Raw genomic sequence first — 23,115 nt, forward strand, 5'->3', positions numbered from 1 at the left:
TTCCCGGAGACGATCTAATGATGTGATCGAAGCTGCAAAAGATTGATAAACGATGTCCAATATCTTCACTCCCTCGATCAAATGTGTTGGAAGATTTAATCAAAATGTGCTTTATTTCAAGGTTGTATACGACATATATACCCTCCCTGGTTATTTGAAGAATGTAATAAGTGAATTATAATATTTCCAGCTGCGAGATGAATCGTACATATTATATTTGTCTCAAGTGATTTTCAGAAATAAGCGAGAATACCATTCTTCATATTTATAATAATAAACAGAGTGAAAGGGGTAAAACAAAACACTTTGCCAGAAATCAGACTATCGTTTGTAAGAAATTTTCTACTCGTATGCACAACATTGACGTAAGTAGATTTGCACATGTATAGATTTATATTTGCACCTGTTACAGACCACATCAGGGGCGGATACAGCTTAGCACACTCTTGAGAAAGGGAGAATGCACACTTCATTTTCACCCGGTTTCATGGATCATTTAATAAACATTCAGGGAAAATAGGGTTGAGGGTGGTGCGCACCTCTGCAACACACACACACACACTGCAACACACACACACACACACACACACACACACACACACACCACCTCTGGATCCGCCTATGCACATGCAAATTTGCTCCTGGTGTAACTATACGCACATGAATAATGCTTGAAACCCAATTTGACACTGAAATAGTGTTGAATCTTTTGAATCTTTTACTGGCGTGTGAACAGTGAATTGGTTCAAATTTATGTGTTTTGTCACTGTTTTGATATTTATAAGTCTTCAATAATAGCAAAAACAATTTAAAGAATGGTAACATGCCCGAAGCACTCTTGGCAGGAACGCCTGGTCTAGTGGTATGGAAATAATGCCAGACGCTTAAGTTACCTCCCTTAGTTTCCAGACGGCCAACAGCTGGCGCGCACATCAAAGGGTTTGGAGGATTGCCGATTGACACATTATTCAGAAAGTTATTGTCAAAATGGCCGGGGTGGTCTTAGAAAACTTGAGCAATCGAAAACTTTCGATACTTGGAGTGACGCTTTTGTTGGTCCTTGTGGGATTTTTCCTGATCGGAGGAATTATAGGTAATGTGTAGATTGATGCGCACGTAATTGCAGTGTGCTTTGTTTATCTTTTAGCGAGGTTGTTTTGATTCGCAGACAGACACTTGTCATGCATATTGAACGCAAGTTCACCCAGTGCACCCATCGCGGTCTTTGTCGAAGGAATCGTGCAAAATTGATGATAGGGGTGATCAGTTAGAAAATGTCAGGGTGATGCTTAGTCCCTGAAAATTCTTAATTTTGATAGAAACAAAGGAGCAAATGTAAACATGCGAAGTAAACATGCGAAATCCCTTAACCTGCAGATCTATCTTGCATCGTGCATTGTTATGAAGTTACACTTACAGTATCTTGTTTTCAGGAGCTAAAATCATGTGGTTCGGGGACTGTATTGTAACACACTACAGTAAACATTGGTAAATGTAGGTGGCCGTGTTGTTACATAATCTGACATACATTTACGTATTTGAGAGTGATGCTGTCATTCAAAACATACGGTTTTCAGAAGACTGTAGTTTATCTACACTGTCACTTTCTGTGCTTCACTGAACTCACGTTTCTCATCAACTTTATCCTGATCAAGCCTTAAATCACATCTCAAGCGTCCAGGGAACCACTGCCAGTCTTATCTCTGACTTTCAACAGGTCTTTCTTTCTCTTTGCCACATCAGCTTAGTAATTGGCCTACGTGATCATTGCAGCAGCCATTGTCACTGTTGTTTCATCAGTGTTTTTGTAATGGTGTATTGGAACATCTTTAACAACATCAACACAACTTGTGGAGATCACATATCATTTAGACAAGCAGCCACTTTGTTTGTGAGAATCTCAATCTCAACCTAGGATAACTTAGTCTGACAGCTCTTCATCTGAGCTATATCAGATGATTTATGCCCGGAGTGGCCCTTCCAACAGTGGCCGCTGAGTTTTCATGCCTTGTTAAAGACCAGAGTGGCCCCTGCACTTAAAGGTCACATGCAACCAAAAAAACAAACATAATTAAAACACAGTTATCACTTATTCATGACATATAGTATACATTGCTGATTATGAAAAAACAAATAAACAAAATTAAAGGTGTACACTTGCAAATCAAAAGTGCAATATTTTGTACTTGGGTTTACTTCCCTCGAAATGAAGCACCCGGGATACGAACCCAGTCAGAGCGAGTGGGCGTGCACTTAAGTGTAACAAAGACTTTCATTGGTTGGTTCATTTGCCGATACACTCTTTGTGTGTGTATAGAGATGTTGGGTTTTGTAAATACATGCTCATTTTTTGTGAATAACATTTTGCATTCAACAGCCACCATAACATGTCATGTGTACAAGTATCACACCTGCCTGTCTGTGTGTAATTACATAATGTGACAGAGACCGAACTCGGGGTGCACGAGCCATAAATCAATGCGTTTAGTTTATGGTGTATAGTTGTTAAGTCCAAATTGCATGTGGTCAGTGATCAAAGTTGTTCATTGCATATTGTCATTAGCAGACAGGCAGGCAGACACAATTTCACTGTGCATGTGCCATGAGTGCAGCGCAGCAAAGCTTTGGAAACCATTTTTCACACCAGCTGGGGTGAATTTAGTGAATTGTTTTAACTCCGATTTAGCATGGGGTTTTTCATCGCGTTAATTTTCAACTTCATAAGTTGAATTTGCATTTTTTGATAATGTTTTGTAGGTCCATACCGAAAGGTATCAGAATCTGCAAAGTTGTGTTTTACGTTGTATGTGACCTTTAAGTGTTCCCACACTGGCCTCTCTTAATCCAATCAGTTTAATTACCAACAGTGTTGGACTAATTACAGAGGCGTGATTCTTTGAAGAAGCTTTGAATACCATGATGAAAAAGAAACACAACAAACCAAAGAGTGATTTACGATACATTTACATTATTCATGTCCATGGCTTTACATATACATATCAAGTCATATCACATATTAAAATCAAAGATAAACCATTACACAAACCATTCATGGTAACCAGACTCTCCCTTTGTACTCTGAAGTTATCACTTTGCTAACAGCCTCAGCAGTCACCTACTCACAGTAGCAGATTAACTCTTCTTCTTTTGACATTAAATGGCTTGAGTAGAAGTACCAGGACACTTTGCTGTAACCAAGGAATTGACATGAAATGTTTCTATGTTTTCGCGTTAAGAATATCATAAATGCAACTGCAGCAACTGAAATTTAAAAAAGTAGTACCAAACGAGGATTTATATTTGCACAAATTGATGTTTTGGCACCTGTACTTTCAGTTTCAAATGGATGCAAAGGGGCAACAGCCTCCCTCATACCACTAGCAGAGATCTGTTACTTTCATTGTAGCCTAAAACCCTAGCTTATTTATTGCAAAAGATATCCCCCTGTTTCACAAAGCGATCATAACACTATGATTTTCATAAGCCAGTGTTATGGTATATGACTCACGACAGGCGTAAGGTTATAGTCGATTTGTGAAATGGGGCCCTGTGCCCTGAATACATACAACTGGTGGTAGCTGGAAGCCACGGGTTTAAAATGACAGATTGATGACATTGCATTACTATGAATATTTTTATCACATGTAGGAATTTTGGACATTTCAACAGTTGTCAAATTTTGACTGTGGGAATATTCTATTCAAGTCATGTTCACGTTAATGGTGCTCACTGGTTACACAAAAGTGGTTTCAGCAACACAGTGTAAAAACATTCTGGATAACACCATAACAAAGCTGACCCAGAATATTGGACAAAATATGTTTTGAGAATAACTTTGACTTTGTCAAAATATAGAGTCTTATTCACACCGTTTCTTTATCTTAGTATTCATTAAAATCGTTATTACCATTGCAATTCTTGTGGTTAATGAATAATAATTTAATCCTTTGAAATGAAATTATATGAAGCAATTGATATTATCATAGAAATTAAGGGATTAAAATGATTTGTACATTAGAATTTGTTATCTTCATACAGACATAACCTATGAATGTCCGGGTTAGAATTGATCTTCAGTAACCCATGCTTGTCGTAAGAGGCGACTGACTTGGTTGACATATGTCATCAGTTCCCAATTGCACAGATCGATGCCCATGCTGTTGATCATTGGCTTGTGTGGCCCAGACGCGATTATCTGCAGACCGCTGCCATATAGCTTGAATATTGCTGAGTGCGGCGTAAAACTAAACTACTCACTCACTCATACAGACACAAAGGTATTAAAATAGGTAATACACGTTGGTATTTTGAGTTAAACAATAAAATAACAAGCTTTCTCACCTCTTTGTTTCTGTTCCAGCACCATCTCCTTCAAATGTCATCAGCGCACTGACTGTAAAGTGTATTGACTCAAAGAAAGTCTTCAACACTTCCACGTGGTTCAACCCTCGTTCAGACAAGTTATTAAAAGAATGCGATCAAGTCAATAGCTTGAACGATCCAAAACTCCAGCAAAGAGAAATAGAGGCTAACCAGATAGTGTTTGCGCAGTGGTTGCCCCTGCCTCGTGGTGGAAAACAGCTTGACATGTCTCGATGGTTTCAGAACGTCATTGCCGTCATACAAATTGACATTGGTTACAGTGAAAAGAATCCCATCGGTAAGTAGCTAGTGAAACACAGATCATAATATGATTCTATTCCGATCCCCTTTGTCACATAGGTTAGCATAGGTTAGGCTGGTTCCAGCTGAGGCAGTTCTAATCCATTCATAGGCGGATCCAGAAATTTTTTAGGGGGGTTGGGGTGGGGTTCAGGGGTTTGAACCCTCTGAACCCCACCTTGGCTCAGCCATTGCCAAACATTAACTTCAAAACATTAGTCATTTTCAATGTGGTCTGTGTGTTATTTTGAACCCAAATACATTTATGTGTGTGTTATTTTGAACCACACACACACACAAACACCCCCCCCCACACACACACACACCCATCTGGATCCGCCACTGCCATTTCAGAGTACATGGTAACAAGATTATTATTTGGGTAGATACATTGAAGGTATATAAGACTGTAAATGGACTTGTGTGTGGAGAAAGCACTGTGTGAATGCTCAGCTTGTTTTGAGTGAGTGAGTTTAGTTTTACGCCACTCTCAACAATATTCCAGCTATATGGCGGCAGTCTGTAAATAGTCGAGTCTGGACCAGACAATCCAGTGATCAACAGCATGAGCATGGATCTGCGCAATTGGGAACCGATAACCTGTCAAGATAGCGAGCCTGATCACCAGATCCTGTTAGTCGTCTCTTACAACAAGCATGGGTTACTGAAGATCAATTCAAACACGGACCTTCACAGGTGTAGCCTGTTTTGGTTATGGAAACAGGGTTATCATCATAAGCTGGTAATGATTAAGCGTTATTATCATGACATGAGGCTTATTTGCCTAATATATGTTAAATTTGCCTGATCTTGAACGCAATGTATATTAACCAAGAAATGATACTTAGTATTTAGTCCATTGTATCATTTGATTTGCTCAAACTGACATGTTGATGGTTGGTGCTTGTTGTAAAGTTAAATTGATCTGGTGTCTGCAGGCCCTGACCCGGTCCTGCGGATGGTTGCCAGCATCGGGTACCGTGACAAACACGACAAGGAAGATGACTGGAAGGAACTAGCAAGGGCCACTGAGGACCGCCATCTTGAGTGTCATCTTGATGATCATGAAGTAAGTAGCCCTGATTGTAATCCTTGTCAGCATCATACTAGTGGACATCCACAACCTGAATCCAGTTGTAAGTATCTCCCACATTATGCAGCTATACACTAATGTTACTGAAATACTGAGTGTGACCCAACTATGTCAAACCACTGGTCTGTTCTTACACCAAGCAAGGGGTACTGACAGAGGTGGAAATAACTTTAATATTGCTAATGTACTCCCGAAACAGTGGCACATGTAAAATCACTTGCCCTGCTAATTTTTCCACTATACTGGCCGATTTTCTTGTTGATTTTTTAAATAAACAACATAATTAATATTGGAAAGTCAACTGGACACCGGTACAGTGTGATATACAAATTTGCTTGCCCGACAGAAAAAAACACTGGACTGGGGCATTGGGCAATGGGTTTTTCCACCCCTGTACTGGGGAACCTCCTTGAGAAAGACGAGCTATACTATTGGAATTCATGGTTTATGTTCTATTTGTAGATTCATTTCAGTGTCTTCTACATGTTCTAGGCATCAAAACTGATGTACAGTTGATGACTAAGATTGTTTGGTTTACCCTGACAAATTATTTTCAGTTTTTTAAGTTTGCTTTTGATTATGTCATGGGGCATGTGGTAGAATTGGTAGTTAATTGTTGAGTGTCATTGATCAGTGTATATTATTTACTATTTGATTGTCCAGAAAGAAGAAGGAGTACATTACCACTGTGATCTCATACCCTTCTTTGAGCTGGGAAGTGTTCACCATGACTACTACCTGGTCAACATCCGAATCCCTGTGCTGGAGTCCAGAGGCATCAACTTAGGAATAGGCAGCATAGAAGATATCCATGTTGTGGTGAGAACTCTTGGATCTTTGATTGCACTGTTTGCTATTTATCATCATCATCATCATCATCATGCATGGCAATTATCAGTTGATGCACTGGACCTTTTCTCCAGGAGAGGATCAGGATTTCATTTATTAAATTTGACTTTGTTTTCTGTTTTTGTGTGGGTTTTTTGTTTTTGCTTATCACCATCATAAAAATAAGGCTAAATGTTTCACACGCACCTACATTCAATTTAGTCTCATTTTCGTTATTGTGGGTGTGTGAACAACCAATGAAGTTAAAGGCCTTATCTTGATTATTGATGTTACAAAGACCCTGCTTAAATGTCTCACTAAACCAGAAAGTACTCCAAGGATTTGCTTGTCAAGTTAAGAAATGTTGCTTCTCCAGGCCATCCACCAGAACGGTGGTTTCACCAAGGTGTGGTTCTCCATGAAGACTGTTGTCTTCCCCGTCCTCCTCGCTGTTCTGGTCTGGTTCTGGAACAGAATACAGAAACTCAGTCGTCTTCCCAACCTGCTGGAAAGGTTTGTATTTATCTACCTGAGTGAGGGAGTGAGTATGGTTTTACGCTGCTTTTAGCAATATTCCAGCAATATCACGGCGGGGGACACCAGAAATGGGTTTCACACATTGCACCCATGTGGGGTATCAAACCCGGGCCTTCGGCGTGACGAGCGAACACCTTAACCACTATGTTACCCCGACGCCCCTTATCTACCTGAGAGAGATTGAAGGTTATTTGATTTCTCATAGGTTCAGATTGGATGCTACCAACCATGGCATTCATCACTCCTCTGTATCAAATTAGGATCCTACCTTGTGTGGACTACCTTGCATTTGTCCCAAAGTAAAATTTCTCATTCCAAAATTAGAATCAGTTGAGCAGATAATTATAAGTGAAAAAACCACACTTTTGGGGTGAAAACATTACTGTGTGCTTGTCTGTTTATATTTGTAATTGGGGATGCTGCTCATGTACACTTAACTTGATTGATAAAAGTTCACAAAATTTAGTATATACTGTAAACGAACTATTTTTCGCTTGGTGCAAATTTTGCGGAATTGACAGTTTAGACTGCATCGCGCGGTCAATTGTTTGTGCAATCAGTAATTGCCGGAACTGCCAGCTGTCTCTTAGGCCGCTACTAATAGCAATGAAAACAAACAGAGTGGCGTAACCTGTCAGGCGACGTGTATTGCTTACTCACAGGAAATTCCTACCTGCGCGATATATACAGTAATACGTTTACTCACGGAAGTATTAAGTACTTAGGAAGTGAGATATCGTGATGCAAATATGAAGAGATGAGAAACACATCAGTCTTATTTTCCGAATTCTGACGATCTAACGATGGCATTGCGAAATTGACTATCAAGGAAATGAACTTGTACCGTATATGAAGCTTTTTGTGATTTCATTTCGTGATATGCAGGAATAAATATAAATAAAATCTTAATGAATAAATAAAATACTGTTGTATTATTTCTTTCCGAGTCGTTTCATGGTAATCAGTTTTGTATCAAACCATCTGTCACTACGATTAGACAAAATAGAACATGTGAGGACATGATTTGGGAAATCCATTACAGTTAAGTATGATTCATTATGCTACTATCAGTCCTCATTTTAAGATTCCCGTAGATATCTGTCTTCAAACTTGATGTGTTATGGTAACAACTCAGAGGCGAGAGTGGGTTTATTTGCTGTGTATAAATTTTCGTGCGAAAATAAAACCTGCGCGATATATAATATGGTTACAATAGATGGTTTGTCTATCAAAGTAATGGAAAGATTGTATATTTTCTGCGATTCTAATTATAATGGTCATTAGGTTTGTGAGGTGAGGTGAAATTGGGTTTAACGTCGTGCTTGAGAATATTTCGCTCATATGACGACGTGCATGCGTGTGTATGTGTATGTGCAGCTGCTTGTACTAGCCCAGACTGAAGCTGGTTTTATAGTGCAAGCCCACTGAGATACCATGCCGCAGTGAAGCATGAATACCCCACTCAGACACATTATACTTAGTCCTTGTTGTACCCATTAATGCCGAGCACCAGGCAGGGACTAACAAGTACCATATTTTAACGTCTTTTGGTATGACACGGTCGGGGATCGAACCCGCGACCTTCCGTTCTCCGGGTGGACGCTTTAACCACTACACCATGGAGGCGGTCGGTCAGTCATTAGGTTTGTAAGTCAATTGATAAAAAACAGATACATGGAGACATTTTGGAAACTACGTGAAAATTGACCGAAATGAAAACATATTGATCTCCTCTCAGAGTGAGTGAGTATGGTTTTATGTCGCAAATATTCCAACAATATCACGGCAGGGGATACCAGAAATTCACAGATTGTACCCATGTGGGGGAATCGAACCTGTGTCCTTCAGCATAACGAGCGAAGCTTTATCAACTAGGCTTCCCCACCATTCTCTCCTCTCAGAAATGTTCCTATTGCATAATTTGCAATGATTTGAATTTGGTACCTGTTGATTTCAGGACTCTGTTCTCTCTTGGCATAATCTTGTCCATTATGAACCTGCCTATTGAGTGGTTGACCTTGAACTTCGACATGCCATACATGCTGCTGGTGGGAGACATCCGCCAGGGGGCGTTCTATGCAATGCTGTTGTCCTTCTGGGTGATCTTCGCGGGGGAACACATGATGGACCAGGTGGAGAGAAACAAGCTGAGCGTGTACTGGAAACATCTGGCTGCAGTCATCTTTGGATGCGTTTGTCTCTTTGTTTTTGAAATGTGTGAGAGGTAGGTAATCAGTGATGGCAGTTCACCCTTTAAGCTGTGACAGCTGAATGAATAAGAGACTACCATCAGCTATTATGCACAGTTAACAACTCCCAATTTTATTTTGTTGTGTTGACTGGTATCATGCCATGGAAAATTGACATAATACCATCAAAACGTTAGGGTCATTTGTCAGGTAATAGTGTATGAATTTTTTTGATAATGGTACAGTTCCTTTTATATCCTCATCTTGTGTTGGGGGAGAGGCATTAGTTCCCTGTGTTTGCTCTACACATGTTACAAGAAGACTAATCATGTTAATGAAAATCGGGTGTTTACATAATGTCAGCAGTGTGCAAATGACCAGGGCCTCCTTTCACAAAGCACTAAGGTGATCGTAAGTCATTAAGGTAACCTTAGTGCAGTGTTAAAGAATGGGAGTTAAGGTTAACCTTAGTAAAGATGAAAGGAGCCCCTGTGCTGTAAATAAGTGTCAAATGGTTTTACTTCCGTTAATATGTTTACTTGACATGTTTGAATCGAGTCATGAATCGTTTCTATTCTGCTGGACATTGTCCCATGATGTCGTTAGATGACAGTTTTGACATGTCAACTTTGCTTATTGAATTAACTTGATTGATTTATTCATGTCTAGAATAACACAACAGGAGTATTTTGTATTATAAAACTGTGCAACTGATAAATGATTAATCTGTGATAAACAATCATCTAAAGATGTGTTCGATTATTTACAGGGGTGTCCAACTGACAAACCCTTCTTCAGCATCTGGACGACGAAGGTTGGCACTAACCTGGCCTTGACCTTCATCATCCTGGCAGGCATGTCAGCTTGTCTGTATTTCATCTTCCTGTGCTACATGATCTTCAAGGTGTTCAGAAACATCAGTGCCAAGAAGCTTTCACTCCCCCACATGAGCAGCGTGCGACGCAAGTTCTATATGGTATGACATTAGTTCCTGTTCACAAGGGACCAATTCAGTGATCTGAGCACTACCTTGATGTAACACCCTGCCTTTAACCCTCTTGCAATGGTCACTTAAACACAGTAAAAAAGCCCACTAACCTTTCAAGCTATTGAAGGCTCTACTGTGACCTGGTATTGTTTTAAAGTTTAGGGATCACTTTTCAAATGTTTTAGTGATCATGATGATGCAGAAATTTGCCAAGTCAAAGACATACACATTATACTATACTCCACTGAATCTTTGTCCTTCTCCCAATAACAATTTTGATAATGACTTGTTGCTACACAGAGTAACTGCTTGTTGAATGGTTTTAGCCGGTTGTTCGGCTAGCCTAGTGGTTAAAGGCTTCACACGTTAGGCTGAAGACCCGGGTTCTATCCCCTGCATGGGTACAATGAGTGAAGCCCATTTCTGCTGTAACACACTGTGATATTGCTGGAATATTGCCTAGGCGGTGTAAAAACTCACTCACTCCACTCACTCCGCTCTCCACTCACTCATTCCTCTCCACTCCACTTCGCTCCACTCAAGAGTTTTACAGATATTAAGTTTTCATCTGGTTACACCAATTATTACCAGGAACAGATTTTTATAGCACTGGAGAGGGTTCCATGCCTGCTGGCCTGTATGTGTGATGGTGTTGTACGTCTGTGTCATGTGTGACATATTTCCAGGGCTTGATCTACCGCTTCAAATTCCTGATGCTGATAACCCTCGTGTGTGTGCCCCTCACTGTCATCTTCTTCATCATCAGCCAAGTGAGCGAGGGATCATGGAAGTGGGGTGATGAGAACATCAGCCTAGAGTACACCAGCGCCTTCCTCACAGGTGGGTTCAGGACTGGAAAATAATTTAAAACATAGTGATGTCCCAGGTGAATGCCTTATAGAGTCCTAGGGCAGTAGGGTAGTCTGGTGTTAAAACATGGAATCATCACACTGGAAGACTCAGGGTTTATTGCCTACATGGGTACAATGTGTGAAAGACTATTTCATATAATTGATGGAATATTGCAAAGAGTTACATAAAACCTTACTCATTGTATGAACACAAGCTGTCACTGATGGGTTGGTTATTATCTCCCTTGATCAGAAAGGGTTCAATGATTGGGAGTGTAAATTGTCACAAGTACATTCTGGGCTTAAAAGTGAAAATTACCAGAAAATAGTGAACAATTATTGGCCGGGTGTGCTTATATTCATTCTCTTCCCACAGAGGTTACTTGTCATATCTTCCTACGAACCTCTGTTCTAATACGGCCATATTTCCCGGTTCTCGTAAAATCCCCTAGCGGCAAAAGATCGCAATACAAGTTATCTCCCTTCTTTCTATCCAATCAGAACACGTGTTACATCGACTTAGATTCAACTTGACTAACACAAGCAAATGTGGGGCCACAGATATCCCCCATCTGCCAGGGACTTGTGTTGATGTTACACACAAGACGTTTAATGGCTAGCTTGTCCGTTGTCAACGAGGGCGATGGAGACGCCACTGATCCGCCATAACATGACTGAGTTCTGTCTAGAAGAAACGTTTGCACATTGCGCAGGGGAAAAGGTTTAGTTTTCTCGAAGCATACGGAAATTACCGAGGCCTTGCGAATGATCACTTTTGAAACAACGTCGCTGATTGCACAACTAAATCTGATTGCCTCCAATCACTAGTCTTGAACGCTCACACCATGAAAGGGACGTATTAGAACAGAGGTTACGTAGGAAGATATGACAGGAGTAACCTCTGTGGGAAGAGAATGGCTTATATTATGCATGTTGGTATATTGAGATGATGCAGATGACCCAGGTACCAAATATCCTGTAACACTCTGTAGAGATGTCTCCCCTAGCTCTCTCTATCATTTGATTTGGAATATCCCAAACATCTCTAATCTCGCCTCCCATGTTATTCATGGAGTGCCATGAGCTGAGGTAATACAGTTAAGAGTTATATCTCAACTCCCTATTAGCAGATGGATGTTCTCATTCCCCTTCTAATGGGACTTCCATGTAGCAGTATAGGCCCCAGCAGCCTGTTTCACGTTACAAGCAACAGAATGGATTGGCCAGGGCAAGTGACATGTTTGACCGCATGTCATTGTGTCAGTCATGAGTTTGTCTATTCCACACAAGATTATTTACATTATTATATTATTGAGAGTGGCATTAACCAACAATTTGTTATTTTATTCCAGGTGTTTATGGAATGTGGAATGTGTACGTGATTGGCCTGCTGTGTATGTACGCCCCATCTCACAAGGCTATTGCAAACGATGGTAAGTGGTGCAGTTGGCCAACAAATGATATCAGATGGTTATCATGTGACATTGGTCATTGCCCAAGTGGGGAACAGATCCCCTGCAACCTGGGCTGCAACTCATAGCATCAATCACTGGATTGTCTAGTGCATTTTTTAAATACTGTCATCATATTCCTGGATTATTGCTGAATACAGAACAACAAACAGATTGTTATACTGAGAACTAGTGTTGGGAATTGGTTAAATTCTCATAATTGATGATTGGTTCATTACTACCGATCAATCATCGAAAATAATTGGTTAGCATCATTTATGAAATTTGTTAATGCACATAAAAATAAGGGAAAAACATGTAGTTCTTTTGGATTTTTTGGCAAAATTTCACATTTTTAAAGGTTGACTAGTATGTTAGGAACATAAATTTCTTGGAATCTTTAAGATAAATTCAATTATGACTTGAAACAAGCTTGTAGTGCTTACTAGGGTGGCGAAATGTAACAGACTAACGGAAATGTTCGAACCATGTGAATAATATTGTTAATGAAAACAAGTGTTCCAGAATTGTTTGTGTTCGATTATGAGAAATTATGATCGATTGCTTGGTCGTTTAGTCACTACGACCAATCTTCGATTATTTCAATTACTCGGACCACCACTACTGAGAACACAATTTCATAGTTATTCCAGAAAATATTCATGATCCTTAAATCTTTTCATTTAATATATTTCACAATTCTGCAGCCTGCAGGGAAGGTTGGATGTAGTTTTTTGAAGTTTCATTATTTTCTGTACTTTGTTGGAAATATGATGTCATATTACTGAAAGTTGTATTTTATGCAAACCAATCTGACAGCATGGTTATCTCTGTTTCCAGAGAAAAGTAAACTCATTGTAATCATGTGAACACTTGAAAGGTATTATGTTTGCGATCATATGATTTGATGTTGCATGTTAAAGGACTTGACCATCTCAGATAGTTTAAGTCTTCTAACATAATTACACACTATGATCTATCCAGTTAGTAACCCGGTATGTAAGTCAAGTCTTCTTTAAGTCAAGATAACTGTTAATCCTTTTTAAAATGAAATAATTTTTAACTAATCCTGCACTACTTGCTTCCTGCACTTATTGCTTACGGCTCGAAAAGCGTGACTTGCCAGACGATGTCAAAAGACATCGGCAGGGAGACTGCTTGCTACATGGCTTTACGTAAAGTCATTACCATGTTGGAATCCAATTAAAGTATTTTAGACGTTTTTCACAAAATTGTAGCCCCTTTTGTTATCAAGTAAGTCTGAACACACCTTTAAAAAAAATAAATTACAATGTATATATATTCAATGTAACTGAAATGTAATGTAACTGAAAATCTAAATATTTTTATTATTTGTATACTTATCCTGCACTACTTACTTCCTGCACTTACGGCTCGAAAAGCGTGGCTTGCCAGACTATGTCAAAAGACGTAGAACTGCAATCACTTCCTGGTCTAGGCTGCTACTCATCTGCACATGCGTCACGGAAGGTGACGTCAGCCACCTCAGATTATTGCTTTTCGCACGCCTCATTAGACGTGTTGTTTGCCAGCTCAACTTGTATCCTACGGATTATTTTTGTGAAGCTTAATAAAGACTGACTTTGTGTGTATTTTTGGTTTTTGTCCTCTACGAGAAGTGTAGGTATTATCTTTCACTTTCTCTTGTTTAGTTCAGTAGTTCTGTGTAGTGATGTCGTTCGTATATACACGGTCCCGTCATCACACTTTCACTTCGCCATTACAACACTTCACCGTATTTGATAGTCATTGTGTTTTATTTGGTTCAGGCTTATATACTATACCATATAATAGTGGTATATTTATTGTGCCTGTATTATGGTCTCTTTAACTTTCAGTTGTTTTGAAACTTTGTTCTCAATTGAAACTTTGTTCTCTTGACGACCACTACGTCTACATCCAGTGTTGCAGCGTCCACTGTGTCTCCGAGTGCGCCTGTCACCAGCATTCAGATGATGACCTCGCCTCTTATGTCACCATGCGTTACAGCGTTTGGCGCTTCAGCGCTTAATTGCCGTCGCATGGACTGTCGGCGCCTGGTGCTTCGACGCTTGGCACTCCCTCACCTCCTACGCTGTTGCCGATGTTGTCACCGCAACGACCGATGGGTCAGCAGTTTGCGCTGTGTCAGACGCCCCAGGCTCCTGTGTCGCAGTCCTTTCCAGTGTTCCCGGGGCAGGCGCCTTATGCGTATCAACCATCTACAGCGTTTCCAATGCCTCAGGTGTCTATGATGCAGACGCCATACGGCCACCAGCAGTTTGATGTGTCCACGCTCAGCACTCTCTTGACTTTACTGTCAGGTCAAACCGGTACATCAGCGCCTATGCCGTTTATGCCACCAGCAACATTGCCTCTCCCCCCTACAGCGCCTCCAGCGCCTTTACCACCTCCGACGATTATGGCACCTCTGCCTCCTCCAGCATCGGTGCCTATCCTGTCTACTGTGTCTGCTCCTGTGCCTACGCCAACGTCTCCCGTTGCATCCACATCTTCGGCAGGCGACCACAGGTCGAGACCTCGGAGCAAGGCGTCTTCTGCTAAGGCTTCGTCTGCACGTAGGATGTCGGGGGATGTCTCTCAACCCAACTATTAAAGCGCCTAGAGTCCGGCGTGATGACTATCCTATTCATGGCTTGGACTTTGCCCAGACAGTGACTAAGGTGGATGAGGAAATGAAACGTGTGACAGGCTCTTCCTCTGTCTCCTCCTATAAAGTTCAGGACACAAGGGTCGCGGCTTTTGGACTTAAGCGTATGCTCCGCCCTATATCGGCATTGGCGTCAGCGACTGATGCCATCACTCAGGATCTTAAGGAAGTAAATCCGGATCGACTGGATCATCTCACAACTATGATGCTATGGCAGGGCAAAGTGCTCACTGACCTGCTTGAGCACCTTTGGTCGGCGCTTGCCAACGCAAGCGTGTGTGGTCTGTCTGCAAGGCTTCCTCTCCTTTTCTTCTTGGGATTCGAAGTTTCAGCGGAAATTATTCCACCAACCCTGGTCATCGTCGTCACTGTTTAACAATGCCATTCATGACGTTTATCGGGAGGTGTGTGATTTTGCCAAAGGGGAGACTGCCTTGAAAGCTTTTCAAAAGGGACAAAGTCCTTCCTCCACGCCATCCAACACCTTCCAGCCTCGGCGACCGTCTGTTCGGCATGCCAGAAACTCAGCGCCGTCTCATGGCAGGGGACGTGGTTCCAAGCCTAGATCAGACAGGGAGGATTCATCGCCGCCTGCTCCCGCCAGGGGACGAAGGAGGGAGGGGACACTCCACGCCCAGTCGTCCCAGTTTATCCTACACTGGTAGGTGGGAGAATAGGGATCTTTGGGGAAAATTGGACCATCCTAGAGGATCCATACGTCACTGATATATTGAGGCAGGGGTTTCGGCTCCCCCTCCTCTCTGATCCACCTCTGACACTGTTCCCGGTCCGGCACAATCACTCCCAGGTTCAACACGACCTCTTAGCGGAGAACATAGCGATTTTGTTGGAGAAAAGAGCCATCGAATTACTCCTGTATCCCGTCACAACACCAGAGTTTTATTCCCCAATATACTTAGTGCCGAAGAACGGGTCCACGAAAATGAGGATGATTCACAATCTGTCCTATTTCAACGAGACTTTCCTGCAACGTCCTCCGCACTTCCGAATGACGTCCCTCGAATACCTCAAATCTATGGTATGCGTCAACAAACTTGTCTTCTAGTGGCCACGGACAACACCACGGTGGTATGGTACATCTGATAGCAAGGGTCGAGGGGCCTCGGATTGCAGCTCACAGTTTCTTCTCGATCAGACTTTTTGGCTCTTTCAGCTGGTCGACGATCTCCACATTCTGTTGAGAGTTCGGCATATTCCGGGGTGCCGCAATATACTAGCAGACGCGCTCTCGAGACCCGACAGAGTTGCTCCCACGGAGTGGATGCTACACAAGGAGGCCTTCGCTCTCCTAAGTCACGCATTGGGTACTCCAAACATAGATCTGTTTGCCACCAGCCAAAACCATCAACTGCCAGTGTATGTATCCCCAGTCCCGGATCCAGCGGCGTAGGCGGTGGATGCTCTCAGCCTATCGTGGGAGGGGCTTCACGCGTATGCGTTTCCGCCACCAGTTCTATTACCCAAAGTTCTCGCAAAAGTCAAGGAGACAACTTGCCTACGACTGATTTTGGTCGCGCCTTGGTGGCCGGCCAGGAACTGGTTTCCTGTTCTAAAAAGTCTAGTGGTAGGAGATTCCTTCCCTCTACCCACATGGAGGAACGTTTTCGTGCACCCTCACAGCCGTCTTCCGTATCCTGCTCCAGATCGTTCAATCTGCACGCATGGACCATTTGCAGAAGGCACTGAGTGCTAAGGGGTTTTCGGACAGAGCAGCCAAAGCCATTGTGACGGCGCACAGAACTTCTACTAGACATTTGTATGACGACAAGTGGCAGTAGTTTGAATGATTTTGTGTTAGCAGGAAGCAGGATCCGCTGAAAGTGTCTCCTCAGTTCATAGCAGACTTCTTACTTTATCTCCGAACGTCCAGGCGTCTGAAGGGAGGCACCATTGCCACGTATTTAGCGGCAATTAGCTCCGTTTTAGCGGTTCCCACTGACAGAAGGATTTCCAAAATCCCAGAATTACAGGCCATGATTCGTTCATTCAGACTTGAAGACCAAAAGTTGAAGTTTCGGCCGGCATGGAATCTCAACACTATTTTAGACCATCTCCGTGGTGCACCTTATGAACCTCTTGATAACGCTTCCCTCGCTGATTTATCCAGGAAGACGGCTTTTCTGTTGTCATTAGCGACTGCGGCTAGAGTGAGTGAGGTTCACGCCCTTGACGGGACTAGGGTCAAGTTTGAACGTTGTCATCATGGTTCTGTGCATTTAGGTCTGTGTTGGGATTTCATCGCTAAAAACCAACTACCAGGTCAACCTGATCGACAGCTTTCCATCCCGCTATTATCATCTATTGTTGGCTCTGAAGACGATGCTGAATTACTTTTATGTCCGATTTGTGCGCTCAAGACTTACATTGATCGCACCAAAGGCGTCCGTGGTACAAGGAAATGGTTATTTCTTCCCCTATCCCGGGCGTCACAGTCAGATGTCAGCAAAAACACAATTGCCTTATGATTAAGAACGACCATTCTTCAGGCATATAAAGCGGCTGGGCTGGACCCTCCTACGTCCTCTCATCCCCAAGAGATTCGAGCACTTGCTTCGACTATGGCACTTCACAGTAATTGCACTGTGTCATCCATTATGCAAGGTTGTTTTTGGCAGTTGGACACAGTTTTTGCCAGTCATTATTTGCGTAACGATGTCCACAGCTTCGGACCATTGGTGGTTGCTCAGCAACTCGCCATTCCCCGAAGAAAGTGACCCTCCTGTCTTGTGTTTTCCTTCCCACGGACCACCATGTGGGGAATGAGTTGTTTTTTCTTCAGAAACAACTAGGTATGTCAGTTAAGGAGTTATCCTTGTTTTCAAGTCCATGCTTTTTACTGCATTCCTTAAGCTTAGCCAGCTTTAAAATTAGTGGTTTCTTTTCATTTAAGACGGGGTCTCATTTGCGAATTACCACTACCTGATCGTCACTCGCTAATTCGCTCTCTGTTATAGGCGCGTTACCAACGCTTCCCGAGCACGGGATTTACGGATTGAGCTGGCCGCTATTACATAAGCGAGGCGATCCCTCAGATGAGACGCCCATACTCCAGCCTGTCAGATAAAAGTGCAGGAAGTAAGTACTGCAGGATTAGTTGAAAAGTTAGTAAAATCTAAATATTTTTTATATTTGTATACTTATCCTGCACTACTTATGATAAGGGCCCACCCTGTGCTATCAGCTACCTCCACGCTTTCTTTTGCCATCTGGGGATTTCTGGCAATAATCTGAGGTGGCTGACGTCACCTTCTGGTGACGCATGCGCAGACGAGTAGCAGCCGAGACCCAGAAGTGATTGCAGTTCTACGTCTTTTGACATCGTCTGGCAAGCCACGCTTTTCGAGCCGTAAGCAATAAGTGCAGGAAGTAAGTAGTGCAGGATAAGTATACAAATATAAAAAATATTTAGATTTTACTAAAATTCAGTTACGTTGAATATATATACATTGTAATTTATTTTTTTTTAAAGGTGTGTTCAGACTTACTTGATAACAAAAGGGGTACAATTTTGTGAAAAACGTCTAAAATACTCTAATTGGATTCCAACATGGTAATGACTTTACGTAAAGCCATGTAGCAAGCAGTCTCCCTGCCTGTTCCAGGGCATGCCCATATGAACTGTAGAACACCAAACATGAGAGAAAATCAGTTTCCTTGCTTGAAAATAATGAGACACTTTTTTCAACAGTATTTAACATGATGTGAATTTACGAGAATTCTTTTACTAAATGAAATTGTCATCATGAGAATACTCCCCTGTTCTTAGTGTAAGTTAAATACTGTGCCTTTGTCAGTTTAGTTTTCAATAGATATTCTGTATTCTGTTTGATGTATTTAAGGCACGTTTAAATCCCTAGAGAAGATAAAATCTTATGAATGTCTCAACATCATACAGTATTGTTTGGAACGTTTTCAATGTCCACTGGATAAAAAGACGTTCAAAGGGTAGAATAGTGGTCTAGCAACTAAATTGCAGGCTGCACAGGTGGGAAAGATGAAACCAGGGATCCGTTTCACATAGCTATCGTAGTGGTACGACTGTCGTAGCGCTACGAAAGCTTTGTAAAACGGGGCTCAGAATGTCAGGAGTAGACACATTATTATAAATACTCCCACACAATTGTCTACCTTGACAGAAAGTCATCTGAGGTTATATAATTATGGTCATTTACAACAAATATAAGCATAAATATTCATATTCTCAAAATATATACATTTGTGTATTTGTTTGAATTCACCCTTGGGAATGCACACAAAGAATATTAGGTATGAAAAAAATCCACCAACAAAATATGCACTTGTATGTTCTGGAAGTATTTCTTGTACATGTCATCATGAGTGTATGTTCATCATTAAAATAATGCAGTTGATGAATGCTTTTAATGAAAATTTCAACCAGTTATTGCTTGTCCCTTCTCACTGCTACTCCATCATAAGTCACATATCACCACTACTGATGATGATGATGATGATGATGATGATGATGATGATGATGATGATGATGATGATGATGATGTTGATTTTCCAGATTCAGTGAACAGCAGTCAGGAGGAAGAGGAGGTGCAGCTGACGCAGATACCGTCTGAGGTATCAGCCCTGTCATCTTTTGCATCGAAGGCTGCAACCGACTGAGGTATTCATCAATCCAGGATCCTCCAGCAGCCCTGGTCTCTACACAGTGCTAACTCAGACAGGGTACAATATCCCAGCTCTAGACTCCGTTCTTACAACTTGTGATATGTGTCTATATTTTGTCAATGGCTTACAATTTCAATGGTTACTTTGGTGATATCATTTTAGAAACATTTTTGCCATAAGCTCTTTACTGTTGTCATTGTTGCTTCATTTGTTGAAAACTTTGAGATGAAATTTATTGGACTTCTATGGATCAGACCCAAAACATTTTTATAACGTCCTTCGTATTCATAAAATTCTGTCAGGTACAGATTTGTCATGTGACGTGAAATGGCAGTTGGCAAGTAATGCAGTCTTTTCACGCTGTACTGAAGTGAATGTATGAAAACCTAAACAAAATTGTGTGTAACGATATATTTAACTGGTTTATCAGTTATTGTGCTAACTGCCTCATACACTTGTGACCGATTGCAGATGATTCATGATGCTGCAGAATGCATGGTTGGGCCTGTGGCCGGTGTAGAGTTATGTCCCTTGATCATGCCAGAAACCTGTGATTGTGGGTTCGAATCCATTTTGCCCTGATATTGTTTCTTTGTTAGTCAAAACCAATGTTTATGGGTTTATCCAAAGAGGCAAATGTCTGCGATCTGAGTCATTAAAACTTTCCTCCCACACTATGCTGACACACCATAATATAACTGGAACACTGGTCAAAGAAATGCCACCCTAAGCCCAGATAACTCATGATACTGCACGATTCACTTCTTTAAGCAGGATAAACGTCATAATCAAAGCTTAGATATTTAAATAATCAAAACCTGCTGGTACTTAAAATGCAGTTTTGTACATTTGTAGTTTAGATGCCTTAGTTTATATATTTTACAATAATAATCATGCTGTGTATTTTTAGAGCATGATACATGAAGTTTACACATTTATACATATCTTAATATATATAATACATCCAATATTTCTACTATATATTTGTATGCAACGTATGTTAAGAGTGAAATAATTGTGTTCTTGTAACCAACACAGGATGTATTTTATATCATGTTTATGTAATGATCTGGTCAGCATTTATCATGTTTATGGACCAATGAAATAACTTGAGATCCTTGTTGATGGGGTTTTCATCTTACCAAGGTAAACTTTTAGTCAAGTTATCAAACTGACAGCACCAACATAGGCTTGATCTACAGTTTGAATGTACATGTAAGTAAAAGCTGACCTATAAATAATCGGTCGTCATCATTATCATTGGTTAAAAAGAACAATTTGATCTTGATTTGAAATATTTTGCGTCCCTCAGTGAATTGTTTTTCTGCCTCCATTCTCTACATTTGTGAGTACTGGACGCACATTTAAGTTTCGCGGAAAACCCTGCAGATGTAATCATAGTTAGTCCAATAATTAAGCATGTAAGAATGTTTTAGGTTTACATTGTGTTGTTTGCATACGTAGAATAGTGAGTTGTTATAAGATCTGAAAGTAAATAATATTCATAATATTCATTCACGTTTTCTTGAATCTAGGGGTGATATGTCAAGGTTTATGTATGGTGGGGGTGTGGCTGAGCACCCTTAAGGTGCAAGTGTTTAAGAGTTACACCCCCTTGCAGTGACAGGACATGTTGGTTGAGTGTTCAAAATGCAGATTCCCCTCAGTGCCATTGTTTTTACAAAAGTGGTAATGGTCTTTAACTTAAATGTCTTCCCACAGTAAGCTGTCTCACAGAAACAGTACTGGAATATTGTTCACAGTTCAAAATAGGTTTAGACTCACTGCATAATGGCTTGGGTTACAGTAAGTTGTATTTACATTGTGTCTTGAAATTGGTGTCATTGTGTGTCAAAGCATATTGTATTTTACAGAAAGATCTGTTTTTTATGATGACATAAGTTTTGTGTCATCTTTTTCTCAATTCTAGATGGTAATGTTCTTTTCCCAGAGTAACAGAGGGATCCTGTCATAGACTCTGCATCTGTTTAAGCAGTATTTGATCAGCTATAACCAACAGAGCCAAATATCAGAAACTCAGTTGGTGCAAATATAATATGTGTGTTCTTGCATTTAGAGATCTGTGTCTTGCTTGATGTGTATATAAGGAATTATGTTTTATTGTGATTTCCATCGTAGCTCATGTTTCCAGTGTTCTATTTTATAAACCTCAGTTCAATAGCTGAGAGATTATCATACTTGATGTTACTGTGGTAACAACCAAATACCCATGACAAAACTTAGCAATACAAAATATGGCAAATTATGAAAATACTATTTCTCTTTCATATGATGTTTCAATTACAGATAAATCCTTGGTGGAATCTCTGAAGGTGGATACAGGTTAATTGCTTGGATTGATTCTTTATCTGTAATTGTACATTGTTCAGAGCATTAATATCACTGCTCCAAACTAAAATAATTCCCATAAGCAATAAAAACAACCATCCACTTCTTGCCAGTTACTGATAAACCCTTTTCATCGGCAAATCATTATTACAAGTATAAGTACACAAGGTTTTTCCAATTGATACATATTTATGGGTTGGGTTTACCAAAAGCCTGTGAAAGTGGAGGGCTTGGTTTAATGTATAGTGACCATTATTTAAGAACAATGATAAATATTGGGCCTGGACCACAATCTATAGAACAGTTTGGGGCTTTAGGGTAGCCTTATGGTTGAAGTATTTGCTGGCCATACCCAAAGTATACGGTTCAATCCCTACCAGGGTATCACATGTGAGGCCTATATCTGCCAAAATACAGCTGGGATATTGCTTAAGTGGAGTAAAATCCTACTTTATTTTCCTACAACTCTTGAGATTATGAAGTGGATCAAAGGCTCATAGAACTTGACTATTTCTGTTCTTTGTGGCAGAATGAAGGAACCCGCATTGTGAAGCCCTGTGGTTTACATTTTGGTCACATAAGCATTACCGTTGTGATAGTTATGAGGAACTTGTGAATCATGCCTCTGGTATTGTGTTGTGGCATACTTGCCTACGCTTTTATGTCACGCGTCAAAGATCTAATGGATTTAACGTTTACAGCAATAGAGTAATTTAGATATTTTTATGTGTACATTTACATTTACGAACTTTATATATTCTGTATATTGTAGATAATTTTGAGAATAAATGTTCTTTTGAATTACTTTAAAATGAATTACTTTAAAATTTTCACTGT

General features: G+C 40.7%; 1 protein-coding gene across 1 annotated transcript; it reads left to right on the forward strand.

Moving 5' to 3' along the window:
• Positions 1-924: 924 nt before the first annotated feature.
• Positions 925-23,082, forward strand: LOC124291929 (protein wntless homolog). Its single transcript, XM_046729002.1, is given in 11 exon segments — positions 925-1,093; positions 4,361-4,660; positions 5,601-5,731; positions 6,419-6,574; positions 6,960-7,096; positions 9,078-9,344; positions 10,079-10,092; positions 10,095-10,285; positions 10,984-11,137; positions 12,501-12,581; positions 19,820-23,082. Coding segments are annotated over 11 exon segments (1,641 nt in total). The 5' UTR covers positions 925-987; the 3' UTR covers positions 19,924-23,082.
• The last annotated feature ends 33 nt before the right edge of the window (positions 23,083-23,115 follow it).

Source organism: Haliotis rubra, unplaced genomic scaffold, assembly GCF_003918875.1.
Source record: "Haliotis rubra isolate DU_JTF1 unplaced genomic scaffold, ASM391887v1 Scf502, whole genome shotgun sequence".
Taxonomy (NCBI): Eukaryota; Metazoa; Mollusca; class Gastropoda; order Lepetellida; family Haliotidae; genus Haliotis; species Haliotis rubra.